Below are 19,014 nucleotides of genomic sequence, written 5' to 3'. Positions count from 1 at the left end.
TCAATAAAATAGGCCAAGTTCCTCCCCTACCAAGGAAAGTAAAATGACTGAAAATAATATTCTATATTCTATGAGTGGTGGAAATCTAAACTAGCAAACAATCAAATATAAAATGAAATATGTAGCCTGACCAGACAGTGGCACAGTGGATAGAGCATTGGACTGGGACGCAGAGGACCCAGGTTCGAGACCCTGAGGTCACCAGCTTGAGCAAGGGGTCACTTGGTCTGCTGCAACCCCCCAGTCAAGGCACATATGAGCAATCAGTGAACAACTAAGGTGTCACAATGAAAAATAATGATTGATGCTTCTCATCTCTCTTCCTTCTTGTCTATTCCTATCTATCCCTCTCTCTGACTTTCTCTGTCACACACACACACACCCCCAAATGAAACATGCAAGTTTGGCAGTATAACCAAGTAACAGAACAGTAAATCTCAGAGCCCATCCATTTATCAAAATGACCCCCTTTTTCAAAGTGCCGCAAAATGAGGGGAAATACTCCAGTAAAACACCAGTCTCCTTTTCACATGATTTTATTGTGTTTATAACCTATTCCTGTCAATATGAGATTGAAGGTATCTTCCTATTCTACTTCTTTTTCCGTCTCTGGGTAACATTTTGCCCTGCACCAAACTAAGAACATAAACTAGCCTAGTTCAAGGTAAAAAATGAATTGGTGATAGGGTTCAAAGAAAATGAAACACCTCATTCCTATCCTTTGCTCTATAGGAAAAACACAAGTTATAAGGTAGATGAACTCTTCTATGGATGCATATAACAGAAGGGTTTGTGTTAATAAACTGTTTCTCACCTCTTTAGATTTGGAACTTCTACCAGTGGTGCTTTTAGGATTCTTAGTGTTTTGCCCAACCAAAGTCTGAAATATTAATTAAAAAATACAGAAAAAAAGAATTAACAACTACATTATTAGTGTTCTCAAAAAAAAAAGAGAATTCAAACAAACAGTATCCAAACAAATTCAGTTATGCCAATATTTTACAGATATTTCAAACTAAGTCAATAGTTATTTAACAGTATAAGCATGGTCTGTAAGTTATAGTTAAAATCAGTTTTATTGACCTTTCCCAACAATGGCTAAGTTGGGCAATAAGCTGATAAATAAAGCTTCAATTTAAAAGAGAAAACAGTTTCCCATTCAGAAACAGTGCTAAATTCTCAGAAGACTCACTGCAGATTTTATTTTTAAACCACAAAGTTATATTTGTGACAATATTTTATCCAAATAATGCTTTTCAAACCTGTTAATAATTATGAACTTGAGCTTATTACACTAAATGTCTATTGGCTTAGATCAATGGAATTAGAAAGGGAAATGGGAGCTTGGGAATGAAATGAAAGTATAAAACAAGATTGTATCTTCTACTCCATAGCTATAACAGGGGAGCTAACCATTCTTCCTACCCTCCTCACCTTATTGCTGCTGTCATCCCGTTTCATGATGGAAGTTCTAGCCTCTGTTTCCTGAGACTGTTTTGTAATATCCCTGTAATCCAGTTTAGAATCCTTGTCTTGCAGGGCTGAGATCCTTCCACTGCCTCCTCTGGTAATACTGCTCTGAGTGGGTTTGAATTTACTGCTGCTTTCAGTCAACCTGGCACTTGTAGGTTTAAGACCCAATTCCTTGGCTGAAAGTTTCTTTTCAGCATTTATTTGATCTCTGAGTACAGATTTTAGAAATCTTTTCTGGTTTTCAGATTTTGAAGTCGTAGTTTTTGCCTTTGGAGAAGAGACCATGCCAGTCTTAATGCTTGATTTACTGCTAGGTGCATTTGATGCAGCCAGCATACTAGTTTTACTAGTTTCATCAGGCTTACTGCCCTGACTCACTCCTTTATTTGGGTATGCCTTGATCACGGTGTTTTCTGCAGGTTTTTCTGCCACTGCTACCACAATCTTTTCCAACTTCTCTGCAACCATCTCAGTGTCATTCTTTTCAGTCTTCTCTGTTCCTATGTGCAGATCCATTTTGGTTTCCTTAGCATTACATTCATTTTCCTTCTTCTCATCCATGCTACTTTTTTCAGAAATTCCCTTATTACTCATTGTCTTCTCATCCCCAGTGGAAATTTCTGGCGCCATGGCCACAACACAAGTAGATGGCACTATTTCTGAAACGGTTTCATGCTTGTCCACTTCAGCTATAGCTTCTATCATAGCCTGTGTAATCCCAGAAAAGAAGTCTTCTGCTCCAGATGGAGATTCTTCTAGAATTCCTTGGATATTCCTTTCTTCTATAAAAGCACTGTCAGATGTTGCTAATTCTGTTTCAGGATTAATCACTTCTGCCTCTTCCTTCCCAAAGTCACTGGTATACACTGGCTGATTTAAAATGGACTCCTCTACATTTTCAGTGAATAATTCAATGCTGTTTGGAATGGATGCTACAAGAGGCATTTCCACTTTGATCTCCTCTCCTTGAGTTTCAACTTCCAACGTTTCAATAGCAAAGTCAGAGTCACATAGTGTTTTTTCAGGTTCTTCCTCACAAGATTCTTCCTGTTGTACAGAAGTTTCTGTCTGAATGTTGGGAATAGTTTCTTCTTCAATCTCACTAGGTTTAACAGAGGGACTATCAGTTGCTGTTTGCACCTCACTTTCATCAACTGGATTGTTTTTCAAGTCAGGGCTAAAAGTATTTAAAAACAAACAAAAAGGAACACAAACAAAAACACAAACAAAAATCAAACTATGATGAGAATTCAACCATCATAAATAATCCTGTTGATGCCAATTGTTAAGACTTCCAGATGCATTACATTAATGATTAAGCATTGGGAAATCCAGCCAATCAGCATTAAAATGGATAAGATGTTTTGATGTAAACAATATAAAATTTTTAAAGAGATCCTCCATTGCACTGAAGATTTCTTTTTAGTTCAAAGGAAATGGCAAAATCATAACCACTGTTGGGATCCTTGTACTCATTTAAGTTATCAACAATTTCTTTCCTTCTGTGTCAAATCTATATCTGACATCGAAAGGCTGAATGTGAATGTATCAAATTATCATTAGGCCCTATCTTTCCAACAGTGGTAACTGAAATAATAAAATAAAATATGTGCATAGTTCTATAACAAAACTAATAATCCATGCATTGAAATTTGAAATAGTATAAGTGACCCTTACCTAAAAGGAACATAGTAGAAATTGGTAGGAAGTAAAGACCATACTCTTAACCAAGTCACCTCTTTTTCTTTTTTTGAATGAGACAGATTTGTTTTTAATTTCCCAAGCACTGTATTTATTACTAATACTTTCTTTGGAAGTATCTTTTAAATACTCTGTTGGAGACTTAGTTAGAGGGGAAACTGACAGAATCACCCTAACATAAATATGTAGTCTTATTATATTAGAAAGTATGTACCTTTGGCTAACATTATGAGAAGGACTATATTAAAAGAAATCTTTCCAATTACAAAGAATAATTTAAAATTCCAATACATAACTTAAAAATGTAAGTAAAATTATTCTGAAGAAATGGAGGAAAATACAAGGCAAATATATGCAATTGACCTTATTTCATCATGTTCTTCCCAAATCCAGAATAAACAAAAGTGCAATTCTGTAATTCAACTACAGTCATTGAGACAGAGACAGAATAAATTATATGAATGCTCTAAAGATCAGATGTAATCTTGAAGAGTAACAAGGAAAACTCAAGCTTCCAAGGACAGTGTCCAGCATGTTATTAATACAAACTGAAGATCAACAAATACATTCATTTTAACTATATCAGAAGCAGCAGGTTGGAGGAAGACACCAGAAAGTGATCACACCATATCAATACCTCAGTGAATATTGACCCCCCCCACTTTAAAAAAGAAAGAAAGAATGAAACACCCTCTACGATATGCTTCTCAAGGGGTGGCCATATATTCTTTATTTAATGCACAATAATATATATATCGGCATCCCAAGATATTAATAATATTTTAGAAGTTTGCAAAAAGTGCTACCACGAGACTATAATAATTAGAGCCAATAAACTGGTCCTACCCTAAAGTTGCTAAGTTTAAACTTCTAAAGGAGAAAACTTTTCTAAGAGGTCAGAAAAATATCTCTTGATAAAAAATGTAAAGGCAAAGAGATCAAGGAATTTAAGTCAAACAGCCAGTAACCATAGACCTTAACTCAAGACATATTCTATGCATCTGTATAAGCTACCCTTTGTATGCTGAAGGGGTTTAAAGGTTATTTGAAATAATTCACATCCCTTATATTAGAAAATAAATTGCTGAATTTAAGCGTTCCAAATTCTTAGGCTAGTCAAAATAAAACTTGTGGCCAAAGTTTTATGACAGACAAGTTGTAACATTCAGTTACAGCATTTATGTAAATATTATTTCTCAAAATACAAGGTTTAGTGTTTTTCTTTAAGTGTAAAGGTTTTTTTATTATGTATAACATAGGTTCAATTATTTAAAGTTAATAAATTTTTATTTAAGGAATTTCACATGTTGTGAGTCCTTCACTGTAGTTCCTCCAGAGATTGAATCTTAATCCCTTTTTTTGCTCAATCCAGTTGTCATGTCAGTCATTCAGTCCTATATAACAGTAATAGAGATGGATCATATGATCACAAACTATCTGGTCACTAGCAGAAGGTTTAGTTTTCAAATTACAAGACTCGTTTCCAATAATAAGGATTAAATTCAAATTCCTGCCTTCTTACAGAAATGTACGTTAATCCTAAAGATTTTACATATACCAATCTACTGGGCTGCCGCTAGAAGAATAGCAATGGAGATTTTGACTCCTGGCTCTATGATACAGCAAGTAATTCCCCTTTACTATACTTAAAGTATGTCTAAAAAATTTTTTTAAGAAATTATTTTCTCTACAAAATGAATTACTACGCAGCAGTTCCACATTTCAAACAGAAAGCACAAACCTACTTGGAAAAATGCCTTAATCCCATATTTGTTTCTTGTAGGCTAGCTTTTTTAATTACAGTGCTTTCTTCATAGAATTTACCAAAATATCTAGTTTTCTGTCTAATATGGAAAAAAGTCTCAGTGTTCTTCCAGTTAGCGTGGAAAGTCAATTTGAAATATCAAATAAATGAAATTATTAACATTATCACACAGCCAGTCTTTCAAAAGATCAAAGGAAAACAATCATATTCTGGAAATTGCACAAAAGAAGGATTCCAGTAAGACATTCAGGATACAAGTAATAATTTCTCACCCTCTGTCCCATCCCCATCCTACAATACCAAAGTTTCAAAATTTTCAGAGAAGGCATACAATAAAAGCTGGGCATGAGAACAAATGTTAACAATACTATACCATATACTTTACAAGAAACTTTAGACTGAGACTTAACAATACTCAAGATTAGTATTTATTTCAGAGAGTCACTGGACACTTCCAACATTACTAATGAATTGTTGAAATTTTTAACTTGCATCCTTATTTGGAGCTTTAATTATATAATAAATAAATGTTTACATGGGGGAGATGAGAACAGGCAAAATGTAGAGCTATTATTAAATTACTAATATATGCATTTGAGATTTCTTTTAAGTAGGTAATATATTTAAACAAAAGGGTCATACTCATTATGAATTAGTATCCACAAGTACTTCAAAAAAAAAAAAGGCACCAAGAGAGAAAAAAAGAAAAAGAAAAAAGCACCAGTATTTTCTCAGGATCAGTTTACTCCAATAAACAAATGTGAAGTATTTGGGCCTCCATAACTTTTTCTCTAATGTCATATAAGTTAGGAAAAAACTGAGTGCAAAATAAAAATTAAAAAGTTATTAGTGCTAGAATTTTTTACACTGAAAAATATGTTTTATATTAAGTTGGAAAAGTAGAGGGGAAAAAATGACCAAAACACAGATGATACTTACTCTTACAGACCTAAAAGAAACTTTATCAGATAAAATAATAAAATAGATTTTTCAAAGAGCCAACCAGTTACTGTGGCCAAACTGTAGGTCTAGCTTTACTACTAAATATGGCAGTTACTTATTAAGCCCTTTATGGGCTTTAATATCAAACATGGCTATTGGCATTACTTCTTAGGCGTATGAATATAATTGGTATAATAATGTACAACTTTAAAAAGTCTGTGCAGACACATAATAAAACCTATTGCTTAAAGTTACGAACATATCTTAATATACTCATAACCACCTTTATCATTTAAAAGTCTCATTTCATAAAAATTAATTACTGAGAAGAAAAATCAGTAAGATATCCTATTTTCCTGTTTTTCAGGCATCTTTAAAACTAGAAGTGCATCAAGTAGAACAATTCAACTCTCCATATTTGAACACAAAATGCTCCTTCATACTTAAAAGCTCTTAACCACATTAACTCTATCAAATAAGGGCAAATTACTCAATATATAAAAGAGGGAAAAGAATTCTAAATCAGTAAATCTCAATGATTAGTAAAACAGAGGTTACTCATTAGTGGGGCAAAGATAGGGATAAGAGTGGATCATCAGGATGAGAAAATAAAATGACTAAGACGACCACGTGGTCTAAACAAAGTTTGTGTAGACTCTGAAGAACAAGCTTTCATCCTCTGAAAATATAAAGCAGTGTACATATTACTTTGTTTTACAAATATCCCTTCCCCTACCCCAGTGCTTTTAAAAAAATATCAAAATATACATGAAATATTACCATTTTGGTTTTAAGTCAATAACATTTCAAAAGACTATGAAAAAAGATTAAAGTTTTACTATTGTTTGTAATTATTTTGGAACAAAAATCTAACATGAAGAATACAATACTGATAACAAAGCTGAGTTATTCAAGAGCCTTAACAAAACATTTCAGAAACAGGTCATATTTATGTATTTACTTCAAATTGTATTTATACAGTTTTTCTAAAAATAAAGTCAGTAAATATTAAGAAACAAAAAACAAAACAAAAACACACCTCTTGGTCAAACAAAACTGAAAGAGAAAACCACAACACACATATATACAAAATGAATACATAAAATATGCATTTTTTGCTACATGTGAACAACTACTACAAAATACAGAAATGTAGTAATTTAGTAACATAAAAAGTGTTAGCAAACTTAAAGCAACATACCTTTCTTTTCCTAGTTCTTGGTGTTTCTCAGCTTGAGCCTGTAACATAATTCCACATTTTATTAGGGCTATTCTACTAGATTTTAAATATTTAACCCATAAATGCAATGATTTCATTTCTTAAAATCTAAGCTAAAAAGAAAAAATAACTAAACCTTAAAATATATTAAAATTGTTTTCAATATCCACATAACTAACTTATCAGGTTGTAGAATTTTTTCTCATTCAAGTTAGAGAATAAGTCATACAGCAATTGAGAAAAATAAGTTTGTTTTTTTTATAGGGACAGAGAGAGAGTCAGAGAGAGGGATAGATAAGGACAGACAGACAGAAACAGAGAGAGATGAGAAGCATCAATCATCAATTTTTCGTTTCGAGACCTTAGTTGTTCATTGATTGCTTTCTCATATGTGCCTTGACCATGGGCCTTCAGCAGACCGAGTAACCCCTTGCTCGAGCCAGCGACCTTGGGTCCAAGCTGGTGAGCTTTGCTCAAACCAGATGAGCCCACGCTCAAGCTGGCGACCTCGGGGTCTCGAACCTGGGTCCTCCGCATCCCAGTCCAACGCTCTATCCACTGTGCCACTACCTGGTCTGGCGAAAAATATGTTTCCTTAATGTTGACATAAATAGGGGAAAAAAATTTTAAGTTTAGAAGCCTGAGACTACCTTTTGCTAAGAATGAAAATAATCAACCTGAAATATCTTCAATTATGCAATTATTACTTTAAAATTTTCTATTTATAAGGGAAACTAGTTAACTTAAATACTTTTACTCAAACGACATAGAAGTGCTGGAAAAAAACTTAATAATAATCCTTTTAAACATGTGTCTGAAGCGATGTTTTGGGGTCCAAAATGAAAGCAGGAATTCAGTGTCTATGTAACAAATATTGGTCCAGGCACTTAGCACACATCAGTGAACAAAACAGCAAAAATATATGTCCTTTAAAGCTTATACGTGCTAGCTGGAGGCATTTTCTGTGGGAATTTTGTGCTCTGAGTTGAAATTATCTTTCTCTAGATTTTGTTAAATTAAAAACAGAATTGCACTTAAATATTTTTTTTTTTTTACATAAAAAGAGATTCCTGTCTGGGCGCTGGGCATCTCAGAGTACCGGCCCTTTTTACTGGGGTATCTGGTGGGTATCTGATCTATATCATGATTTAAACCTGAAATTAAAGATGGCAGTTGATAAGCCCCATCCACAGTGTTTCCAAGCAGTCTTCCCACTCATGGAGAAGCTGTTAAGAGAAAAACCTTATATGACAGTAGAGGAAATCTATACCAGATACCTTTTATTAGCCAACTTGCTTCTTTATTTATGAGAATAAATAACCAAAGAAATGATAATAAGGAAAACTTTCCTTAGGTGCAGGAACACACTAATCTTTAGATTTTATAAATTCCTTGAGTGTTCTAAGCAGATGTAAGAAATTAAGTCCCAAACCAAGATAACACCTTGCTTACTGCACTAGCCTTAATGATCCTCCTTGAAGATTCTTGAAACACCAGATGTCCTTGAGGCCTTTGCTCTTCTAAAAACCTCTTCTCCTTGCCTGACCACGCGGTGGCGCAGTGGATAGAGAGTTGAACTGGGATGGGGATGACCCAGGTTCGAGACCCTGAGGTCACCAGCTTGAGAGCGGGCTCATCTGGTTTGAGCAAAAGCTCACCAGCTTGGATCCAAGGTTGTTGGCTTGAGCAAAGGGTTACTCGGTCTGCTGAAGACCCGAGGTCAAGGCACATATGAGAAAGCAATCAATGAACAACTAACATGTCACAACAAAAAACTGATGATTGATGCTTCTCATTTCTCTCCGTTCCCGTCTGTCTGTCCCTCTCTCTGACTCTGTCTCTGTAAAAAAAACAAACAAACAAAAAACCTCTTCTCTTTGATACATTCATAGAGTTATTGCTCTCTTACTTGCTTCAGATTTCTCAAACTCTACTTCAGAAGGTCTATCAATGATCACTTTAAAATACACATATCCCCATCCATCACTCTCGAACCTTTTTTCTTGATTTATTTGTCTCCATAGCACTTCATAACACATCTTACCACCTGACATTATATCTATTTCTTATCTATTTATAGTCCATCTTCTCCACTAAATAAGCTTCTTGAAGATTGGGACACTGATCCTCTGTTCATCAATGTGTTCCAATGTCTAAAACAAGCTGGCACAGAAAAGAAATTATAAAAATATTTGTTTAATAAATAAATGCCAAAAGCTTTCAGAGAGAAAAAATAGAATACATAAAGGTATAATTGGAATTAGCCTTCTCAACAATACTGGTTAGAAAAAACAATCTGAGCATAGAATTTTCCACCTAGACAAACTATCAATGACGTATGTAAATATAAAGTGATTTTCAAATATGCAAAAATTCATATTTTGAAATTTTACTGCCCACACATACTTTCTAGGAAAAATTACTTGACACCATACTCTACTGTACGGAAATGTAATCCAAGAGCGGGAGATACAGAATTAAAAAAAATAACAAAAATAACTCAGAAGAGCAATAAAAAAATCAAAGTACATGGATGCTTTACAAAGAAAGTGGCAAAAAACTTAGAGGAGTTTAAAGAATAGCTCTAAGAAGCAAATAGATTCTATTTAACAAATAGTAAGTTGTATTATATGACCTAAATAATAGCCTTCTTTTTTCCAAGTAACAAAAAACAATTCCTAAACTGTATAGGAAAGCCATAATGTAAATAGTGAACAAAAACATAGCATCATTTTGAGAAATGATTGAGAATATAAGAAAGTCAACTCTGAGTATACAAATTATAGATATAATACCTCCTTCTTTATAGGCCCACTATTGTTATTACTGAATTCTGCAGTAAGTACCTTCATAATCAAGTTGTCAAACATGTAGGCACTGGTTTTTAGTACTCAGAATTAAGCTTTCATGCTTCCTATGTGGGGAACTCTAATTACAGAACTAAAGACTAAAAGGGATTACAGATAGAAGTAACTTGGAAATAACAAAAGCAGGGAGGACCATTTGAAGGGAGGGTAATATAAGGATGTTAATTCATAATAAACATGGTAAATTAAAAACTATTAATTAAAACTCTGGGAGCAGGATTCACTTCAATGTCATAGTCTATTCCCTAGTTTAGGCTTTCATTCTCACACAGACAATTATAATACCTTGAAAATAGTCTACGTACCTCTACTATCCAATATATCACTTACTGAATGGCTGTAACAGACACTGGATCAGACATGCTCAAGATCCCAAGGCTAGCTTATTAGTGGTGTAGCTAAGCTAAGACTTTCGCATTAAGATAAATAGGATCTCCAATTTAGTAAATTATAAGAGTAAGATTCTGAGTAAGGGCTTAGAAGTAAAGTATTAATTCAGGCAAAGGTTTTATGTAAATTTCACTTATTTCATTAACTCTAATTATTTAGGATTATATTTCTGGAAGAACTAGTTCTGGAGAATCAGTGTATTTTATAATTCTGAACTTAGTTGAACAGAGCAAAAAAAGTATTCAAAAACAAAGTTTTAAAAATATAATGTTCTGGCCTGACCAGGTGGTGGCGCAGTGGATAGAGCGTCGGACTGGGATGCAGAGGACCCAGGTTCGAGACCCCGAGGTCACCAGCTTGAGCGCGGGCTCATCTGGCTTGAGCAAAAAGCTCACCAGCTTGGACCCAAGGTCGCTGGCTCGAGCAAGGGATTACTTGGTCTGCCGAAGGCCCCCGGTCAAGGCACATATGAGAAAGCAATCAATGAACAACTAAGGTCTCACAACGAAAAACTGATAATTGATGCTTCTCATCTCTCTCCATTCCTGTCTGTCTGTCCTCTGTCCCTGTCTATCCCTCTGACTCTCTCTGTCCTTGTAAATAATAATAATAATAATAATAATAATAATAATAATAATAATGTTCTGTTGAGAAAAAAGGACTAAAAACTTTTAAATTTTTTCTGAAATTATCAGGTTAAATAACCCCCTCACCATGCATCAGCACTTATCATGGTGCACTTACTTATACAGCTCTATTTCATTCGGGTTTTTTTTAAATTTTTATTTATTCATTTTTAGAGAAGAGAGAGAGAGAGAGAGAGAGAGAGAGAGAGAGAGAGAGAGAAGGGGGGAGGAGCAGGAAGCATCAACTCCCATATGTGCCTTAACCGGGCAGGTCCAGGGTTTTGAACCGGCAACCTCAGCATTCCAGGTCGACGCTTTATCCACTGCGCCACCACAGGTCAGGCTATTTCATTTGGTTTTAATGTGAATTTTCATTTTCTTGATCTAGCACAGAATTTTTGGCAGATTAACAAACAAAAGAAATGCAGTCACCAAATATAAGCCCTACTGAGCTACAATGAAACTATTAAGAGAGAAAAAACATCAGTTTGAATTTCTTTCTTTCAAAGATGGACTATTATTCATAGTTTTCATACATGTATTATTACTGAATAAGCCAAGAGTCTGTAAAATCTTATTTCTTATATAAGATGAGAGTTTATAATATAATTTAAACAAATAAAGAAATAAAAAAAACTTCTTTCTACCAGGACAATGACAAAAAGAACTCAAAATAGTCTCTGCTTTCTAGAGATAATCATATTACACTTATGAAATCACTCTACACATGTCCAAATAAGTTTTATGCTACATTTTCAAAATTATCTCCATTTATTCTCAAATTTATACTGCTCCATAAAACACAAAAATTGGAATAGTGATTGCTAAACAAATTTTTAAGTGAAAGAATATAAACTCATAATTAGTTTCATTACTGCCCAAGAAAAACCTTGAAATTACCTTCAGTGTACATCATCTAGCTTTTAGAAGAATGACCTTTATACTTTCATCATTTTCTAAAAGCACAAAAGTTGATACAAAGAAATCTTACCTCTGATGAGTCCACCTTTGGAGATAATGTGCAGGTCAATACATGGTCACCTATGTTCTGTGGATTTTGTTTCAGAAAGCTGTACATTGACTGAGCAGATTCAGGACTATCTAACTGAAGAATTGCCTTTGGAGAAGATAAAAAAAATAATGAATAGTTCTGCCTGACCGATGGTAGCACAGTGGATAGAGTGTCAACCTGGGAAGCTGAGGCCCCAGGTTCCAAACACATACTGGAAGACTTGCTAAGTGAAATGAGCCAGTCACAAAATGACAAATACTGTATGACTCCACTTATATGATGTACACAGAGTAATCAAATTCATAGAAAGCAGAATGGTAGAATGGTGGTTGCTAGGGGCTAGAAAGAGGTAGAATGGGGAATTACCATTTAATGGACAGTTTCAGTTTGGAAAGATGAAAACAAGTTCTGAAGATAGATAGTGGTGATGATTGCACAACAATGGGAATATACTTAATGCCACTGAACTGAAACTTACACATAGTTAAATGGTAAATTTTGTTATATATTTTATAATAAAAATATTTCTTTTTTCATTTTTAAGGTATAAATATATACCTTTCCAGACTTTAAATATGTGACTAAAAAGGTAAGGTTAATCCTTATTTCAAAGTAAACAAAAGTAAACAATAATTAAAATGTTGTCAAATCAAAGCAAAACTGAAAGTGTTGATTTTTTAAAACAAAAGAATTAAAAATGTCTAAAGTAAAGGTTCATAAATTCTTATGTCACCTGTTACTTTCCTTCCATCCTACACCACTATTTCTAAAGTACCAAACATGTTTTACGTATCAATTAGAAGCATGTCACAATTAATAACTAGTTGTTGGTCAATTAGGTACTTTTTATAAAACAAATTTTCCAACTTTCATACGAAACCCTACCTTCCTAGGTAATATAAAGTTCGTCAAAACCTACTTGTAATGGATATATATCTGAGTTAAATATTAAACAGAAATTAATTCCTTTTAGGGAAAGCCAAAATATAGAAGGAACGATCACTTTATACTTCTTTCCAGATAACTAACAAAGAAACCTAACTCTGCTTTATAGCAGGAATGGACTTTAGAAAGACCATCTCTTCCTTTTTGTCACAGCCAAAAGAAAATACACTGGGGTCTATCATAATTCTGCTAAGAGGCTGAATAAGGCTTACATGGTAATTCAGTCCAGAAGCTGAATTAAAAGTTGCAGACCATAAGAATATAGGTTTCAGTTTTAAGTTCCCCACGGAACATACAGCTAAAATAGAAGGGATCTTATTACCTTGTTTTTATTACTCAAGAATAAATGGTGGTCCACTCTGCCAAACTGAAGTCCAACACAAAGTACACACTGAAGTCCATCTTCTGGTAAGTTATCAAGATGTACGAATCGATTATATATTTTATCTGTATTTGCCTGTAGTGTTTTGTTTTAAGAAACAGCATAGAAAAAAAAATACAGCTAAAGTATCAAATGTAAAAAATAGATTAACAATAATTTAATTTTTCAGAGGTCAAGTGATGTCCTCTCCCAAGACTAAAAAAAAAATGACTCTATGAATGAAGACAGTAAAGTTTTAGTTTTAGATCTGAGTAATCATTGAATTAGTACATTAAAACAGGAAATATAATCTTACTTATACCAACATGATATTTACTGAAAATACCATCAGACAGGTATTGACCTATTTGGCCACTTAATATGGCTCCAATATCAAGAAAATATTTCACATCAGGGACTACCATCACCTTTGATATCTTATTTACCAAGAGAACACCTTTCTGCAATCTCTATAACCTCAGTATTTTAAAATTAGTACTAAGGTTTCCTTTAATTTCTAGCAGGTGAACACATAAACAACCAATGCTTCCATCAATTAAACAAGTATAGAAAAGCACTTACTGCCTAACTTACCTCTGGGTCTTTTTCTTTAATCAAGGTTGTAAATATAGCTTCCTAGAAAAGCGAAATGGAACAAGGTTGAAAGTGTAAGCACTTCCTCATTCATGTTTCATTAGCCAAGATTTATAATAAAATAACTTTTACAAATAATCATTAAGCGTTGTTTTATAACAGCAAAGTTCTGTTTCTTCCAAAACCTTACCGTCTTCCTATACAAGTTATGCAAGTCTTACCCTGCCCATACACCTTACACCTGAATTTATCCTATTCCATGTACATTAAAGATTAATAAGGTGATGGTGCCCTTGGCCTGATGGCTCAGTAGGTTAGAGCTTCATTCCTAAGCTCAGAGGTTGCCAGTTCTATCCCTGGTCAGGGCACATAGAGGAACAGATTTATGTTCCTGTTTCTCTCACTCTCTTTCTCTCTCTCAAATCAATAAATTAAAAAAAATATTTTTATGATTAATAAAATAGTACCATTTAGGAGAAGATACTCAAATTTATACACAAGGAATAGGAGATTGAATTTATCAGCTAGTATAATAATTCAAATTAAAAACAAAAAATTGCCCTGGCTGGATAGCTCAATTGGTTAAAGCACAGTCCTAAAGCACAGAGGTTGCCAGTTCGATCCCCAGTTGGGGCAGATACAGGAACAAATCGATTTTTCTATCTCTCTTTCCCTTCCTCTTTATAAAAAAAAAACCCAAAAAAAAAATCAAAAAAATTTTTTAAATTATAAAAAAAAAAATTGATTAAGCAAAATAGGAGATGAGGAAGAACAACAAGGTAGGCTAATAAAAAACAGCACAGGACATTAATTGAATAGCAATTTGGAGCTGTTGAAGTTGTTGAATTACAAATAGGCCAAGAGTGGCACGAGACAAGAATATCAAAACTAATGGAATGCTTACATGTACAAGAAGGGAACTTTATCTTATTATTTTATTTCCTCTTCAATACTATTGGCATATATAAAACAATCCCAGCAACTGCATCACACTGAGTCTCAATAGGAGGCTTTTTCAAATTACATTCATTTCTACCTTGCTTTAGAGATTCTAACATCTCTGCCTCATGCCTTTTAGCAGTGGATAGCAGTTCACACAGAAACAAAGAAGGGTTTCAAAATCAGTTAAATTTGAACAGATTTCAATTTTATGTCGCATGACTTCATGCAAAAAGGTTTTCAAAAAGAAGAAAAAATGAAGGTAGAGGATACAAAGAATTACTTTACTGTTTTAAAAGGTGAAGCAATAATGAATGGGATAAACAGGGAACAAACTCCAGAAATATTTAGGATTTAAAAGAGGCAAAACCTAGCGACACACTGTTTGTGGGAAATAAGAGAAAATTAAAGATAATTTCTGGGATTCTCATTTGTATAACAGTTAATGGAGATAAAAACACAGATAAGAATACAGACAGTAGTACAGAAAGTACTTTACAAGCAATAGTTAACTTTTTTCCCAAATGAACACAAAAAGGTGTAGAATTCCCTCAAAACAGAAGTATCTCTAAAACGGTGGGACGACAGACTATGGAGGAACAGAAGAAAGCCTTTTCTCACTGTGTACGAAAAAATGTGAACCAAAGAAAAAAAACCTAAAAACTATAATACACTACAATAAATCTAATAATAATTTTTTTTTTTTTTACAGAAAGAGTCAGGGAGAGGGATAGATAGGGACAGACAGACAGGAACTGAGAGAGACGAGAAGCATCAATCATTAGTTTTTCGTTGCGACGCCTTAGTTGTTCATTGATTGCTTTCTCATATGTGCCTTGACTGTGGGGCTACAGCAGACAGCGTAACCCCTTGCTCGAGACAGCAACCTTGGGTCCAAGCTGGTGAGCTTTGCTTAAACCAGATGAGCTCGCGCTCAAGCTGGCAACCTCAGGGTCTCGAACCTGGCTCTTCCGCATCCCAGGCCAATGCTCTATCCACTGTGCCACCGCCTGGTCAGGCTAATAAAAATTTAATAGGAATGATGATATTTACCTCATCTTTTATACTCAAGTTTTCAGGAGCCATAGTTATTGAAAGTTGATTTCCATCCACTGATACTGGGAAGCAGGTATAAAATTTTACCAAAGAATCTGCTGATTTCCTATTTATTTCTATAATTGCCTTTTAAAACAAATTATAAAAAATGAAAAAAATTAAACATCTTGTTATTTTTTCTTGAAAAGATTTCATACTTAGGAATCAAATAAAAGGAATAACTTAGCAAACATTTTTAAGATAAAAAATGCATTCCTCAGAAATGAGGCCAATAAATTCAGAATATTAGAACCACAAGCAAGAAATAACAAAAGGCTAAACTCATAAGGCAACACTAAAGAAAAAATTAGGACATTCTGGTAAATGACAATAGGAAAATCATATTTATCACAGTATCCTTAGTACCTACAGCAGTGTCTAGCATGTAGCAGACATTGAATGAATATTTGTTAAGTAAATTAATGATCAATAAAATATGAGAATATGAGAGATGACAAAACCAAAGAAATGTGTAATGATTGCCAAGTTATTTTCATTTTGTCGTTTTCAGAGGTGTAAAATTTAGTTTCATACATTTTGGTTTTAATTTTCATACCTAGGTAAGCAAAGAGATTACTTAATGAGGTGAAAATCTTCCATATATTTGTTTATAGTAGTAACTTTTTACAACAACAAATTGTCTATGTTAATAACCAAATTATTAAAAATTATAATATTTTACAGCATAATGTAGATAGGAATCCTTTCCCATTTTACACAAATATTTCTATTTTGCTTTTGTTATCATTTCACAAATGTGCAAAATGCTTATATAATTGAATATGATACTTTTCCAAATATCTAGGAAAATATTAAATCTCCATAGTTAATAATCCTCCTCAACTCTAATAAAAACTAAATAATAATCCAGATTTTCTATATTTTTATTTTGTACTTAATCTACCAACTTATATTTTGGTATATGATGTAAAGTATGAATTTGAGTTACTTGTTCCCAGATTCCCACAATTTTCTATTTCAGTGTATTGTCACAGAAAAACTTTTATATTAAAAAAATTTATACATTCCTTTTTATTCTTATCTGTTTCTAAACATTGCAAATAAAGTTTTTAAAACAGTTTTACTGAAATATAAAACACACATAAAGTTCACCTGTTTAACCCTTTGAGTAGTGAGCTTTTTTCATGCTTACTAACCCCTGGGAGTGAGTTTCTTTTCAAAAAATAAAATTAGTTTCAGTTAAAGTTTTATTAACTTAAAATCATGTTTGTTTGATAACCAATTTATGGAAACAAGAAGAACATATATTTGCCGTTTTTTAATGTTGCCTTGCACATGTACGATCGTACTCTGGATGGTCAGGAGGCACGAGGATGTACATGAATGTTCATACTACTCAAAGGGTTATGTGTACAATTCAATAGTTTTCAGTATATTTACAAAGTTGTGAAACCATATAAATAATCTACTTTTAATGTGAAATTGCATATAACTCATTTGCACTAACCCTCCTCTCCTAGTCTGTTTTTTTAAGCACACTGGCTCCAATCAAACATATATCCTACTCTAGTCTTAAAGATCTCTAGTGATCACCAATTGTCTTCTATTGTAAGAACACTACCTCCTGTTGGAATCCATGGGAGTCCAAAAAGACCAGAGTAACAGGCTTTATTGAAAGGAAGAAAGGAGCCCTGCTGGGCACTTCTCCTGGGGAGAAGAGCACCGGTTACAGACTAGGGGTGAATTTTATAGCGTTTTGGGAGAGCCTGAGGGGGTACTGAGTCAAAAGTTCTGGTATGTTCCCTTTTACGGTTTTACAGTTTCTGCTTCCTGGAACGCTTCTCCTTGAGAGGTTAATCAGCTTTTCTGGAACTTTTCTGCCTCAGGGGCGATTATCCAGTAAGTAAGGGTGAGGTCAGGCAGCCAGGTGGGACAACCAAAGGGCAGTTGGAATTTCTAGTACATTCATATATCTATCATCTCCTACCATTCGATGGTGTTATCTCTACTATTTAAATTTTCTTAAAATCTATTTCAACTTCTATTAATTACTTTACATAATCAGTTCACTATTAATAAGACATTTTTGTTTTAAAATTAAAGCAATACATACTTATTATAAAACATAATAAACCTACATTGTCCTAAGTACTGTTAACAGTGTGAGTCTGAAATGGTCACTTCCCATTTGAGTACCATTGGGAAAACAGCAGAAATACTAACAAAAAAGTGCTCTACAAAATTTTATGTCATTTAAAAATCTGTATTAACATAGTAAAAATGTAAAATTTTCCATTAAACTAAAATTTTGAGCAAAATTTTGACATATTAATAAGCTATTCCTCCCTATCATTAAAACATATTTCATTAGAATAATGCAAAATAAGGGATATCTGTGTTTTATATTTTAAAAATTCCTCAACTTAAAGCAATTTATTTTGAGGTACTGCTTTTAAACTTTTTCTTTGTGAACTTAATGTTTTCCAAAATGTGCTTGCATAGAACAGCTATTATCAACTCTTACCTTTTTATGAGAAGGTAAAATCAAAATATCCTTTGTATCACCAAATGGTTTTACTAGGTTGTTAACTTCTTCTACAGAATATCCTTTATTTGGCAAATCAGAAATAAGTACCACACACATTTCCTCTGTTTCCTTAAAAACAAATTTAAGAACTGATATTAAAATTTCTTTAACTGCTTTTCTATTTACCTAAGCTTACACTGCAGATTATGTTATGTTACTATTTAAATTGCACTGAATAGTAAAACTGATCAATTTAGGTTAGTCTAAACTTCAAATTAAACACAAGTTTGCCAGTCTCTAACTATAACTTCTTCCTTTCAGTTACTATTGCCATTTCTGTACCTTATGAGGCCAACATCCCCAAGCTCCAAATCAGTACATATCCTTTTATTTTATGGAATATAACTTTTAGGCACTATATAAAACTTACCTAGTCTCTTAGCATCCTGACTATAATCCCTACTAAAAAGTAAATACTTCCTTTCCCTCACTCTCTTCTCTCAGATCGATTTTATTCTTCTCCGTCAGTGGTCACCAACCATTTTTGGGCCACGGACTGGTTTAATGTCAGAAAACATTTTCACGGACCAGCCTTTA

General features: G+C 33.5%; 1 protein-coding gene across 3 annotated transcripts in view; it reads right to left on the bottom strand.

Moving 5' to 3' along the window:
* The window catches only part of ZNF638 (zinc finger protein 638), a 96,020-nt gene that overhangs the window by 9,054 nt on the left and 67,952 nt on the right, over nucleotides 1-19,014 (bottom strand). For all 3 annotated transcript variants that reach the window (XM_066267350.1, XM_066267349.1, XM_066267352.1), the window contains exons 16-23: nucleotides 18,415-18,546; nucleotides 15,888-16,016; nucleotides 13,896-13,937; nucleotides 13,263-13,397; nucleotides 11,975-12,100; nucleotides 7,083-7,120; nucleotides 1,435-2,650; nucleotides 815-880 (exon numbers count right to left, since the gene is read on the bottom strand). In XM_066267350.1, coding sequence (XP_066123447.1) covers nucleotides 815-880; nucleotides 1,435-2,650; nucleotides 7,083-7,120; nucleotides 11,975-12,100; nucleotides 13,263-13,397; nucleotides 13,896-13,937; nucleotides 15,888-16,016; nucleotides 18,415-18,546 — 1,884 coding nt within the window. The remainder of the gene's footprint in view (nucleotides 1-814; nucleotides 881-1,434; nucleotides 2,651-7,082; nucleotides 7,121-11,974; nucleotides 12,101-13,262; nucleotides 13,398-13,895; nucleotides 13,938-15,887; nucleotides 16,017-18,414; nucleotides 18,547-19,014) is intronic.

This window comes from Saccopteryx bilineata, chromosome 3 (assembly GCF_036850765.1).
Source record: "Saccopteryx bilineata isolate mSacBil1 chromosome 3, mSacBil1_pri_phased_curated, whole genome shotgun sequence".
NCBI classification, from domain to species: domain Eukaryota; kingdom Metazoa; phylum Chordata; class Mammalia; order Chiroptera; family Emballonuridae; genus Saccopteryx; species Saccopteryx bilineata.
Note: the sequence above shows the minus strand (reverse complement) of the source record. Positions and strands in the feature narration are given on the sequence as shown.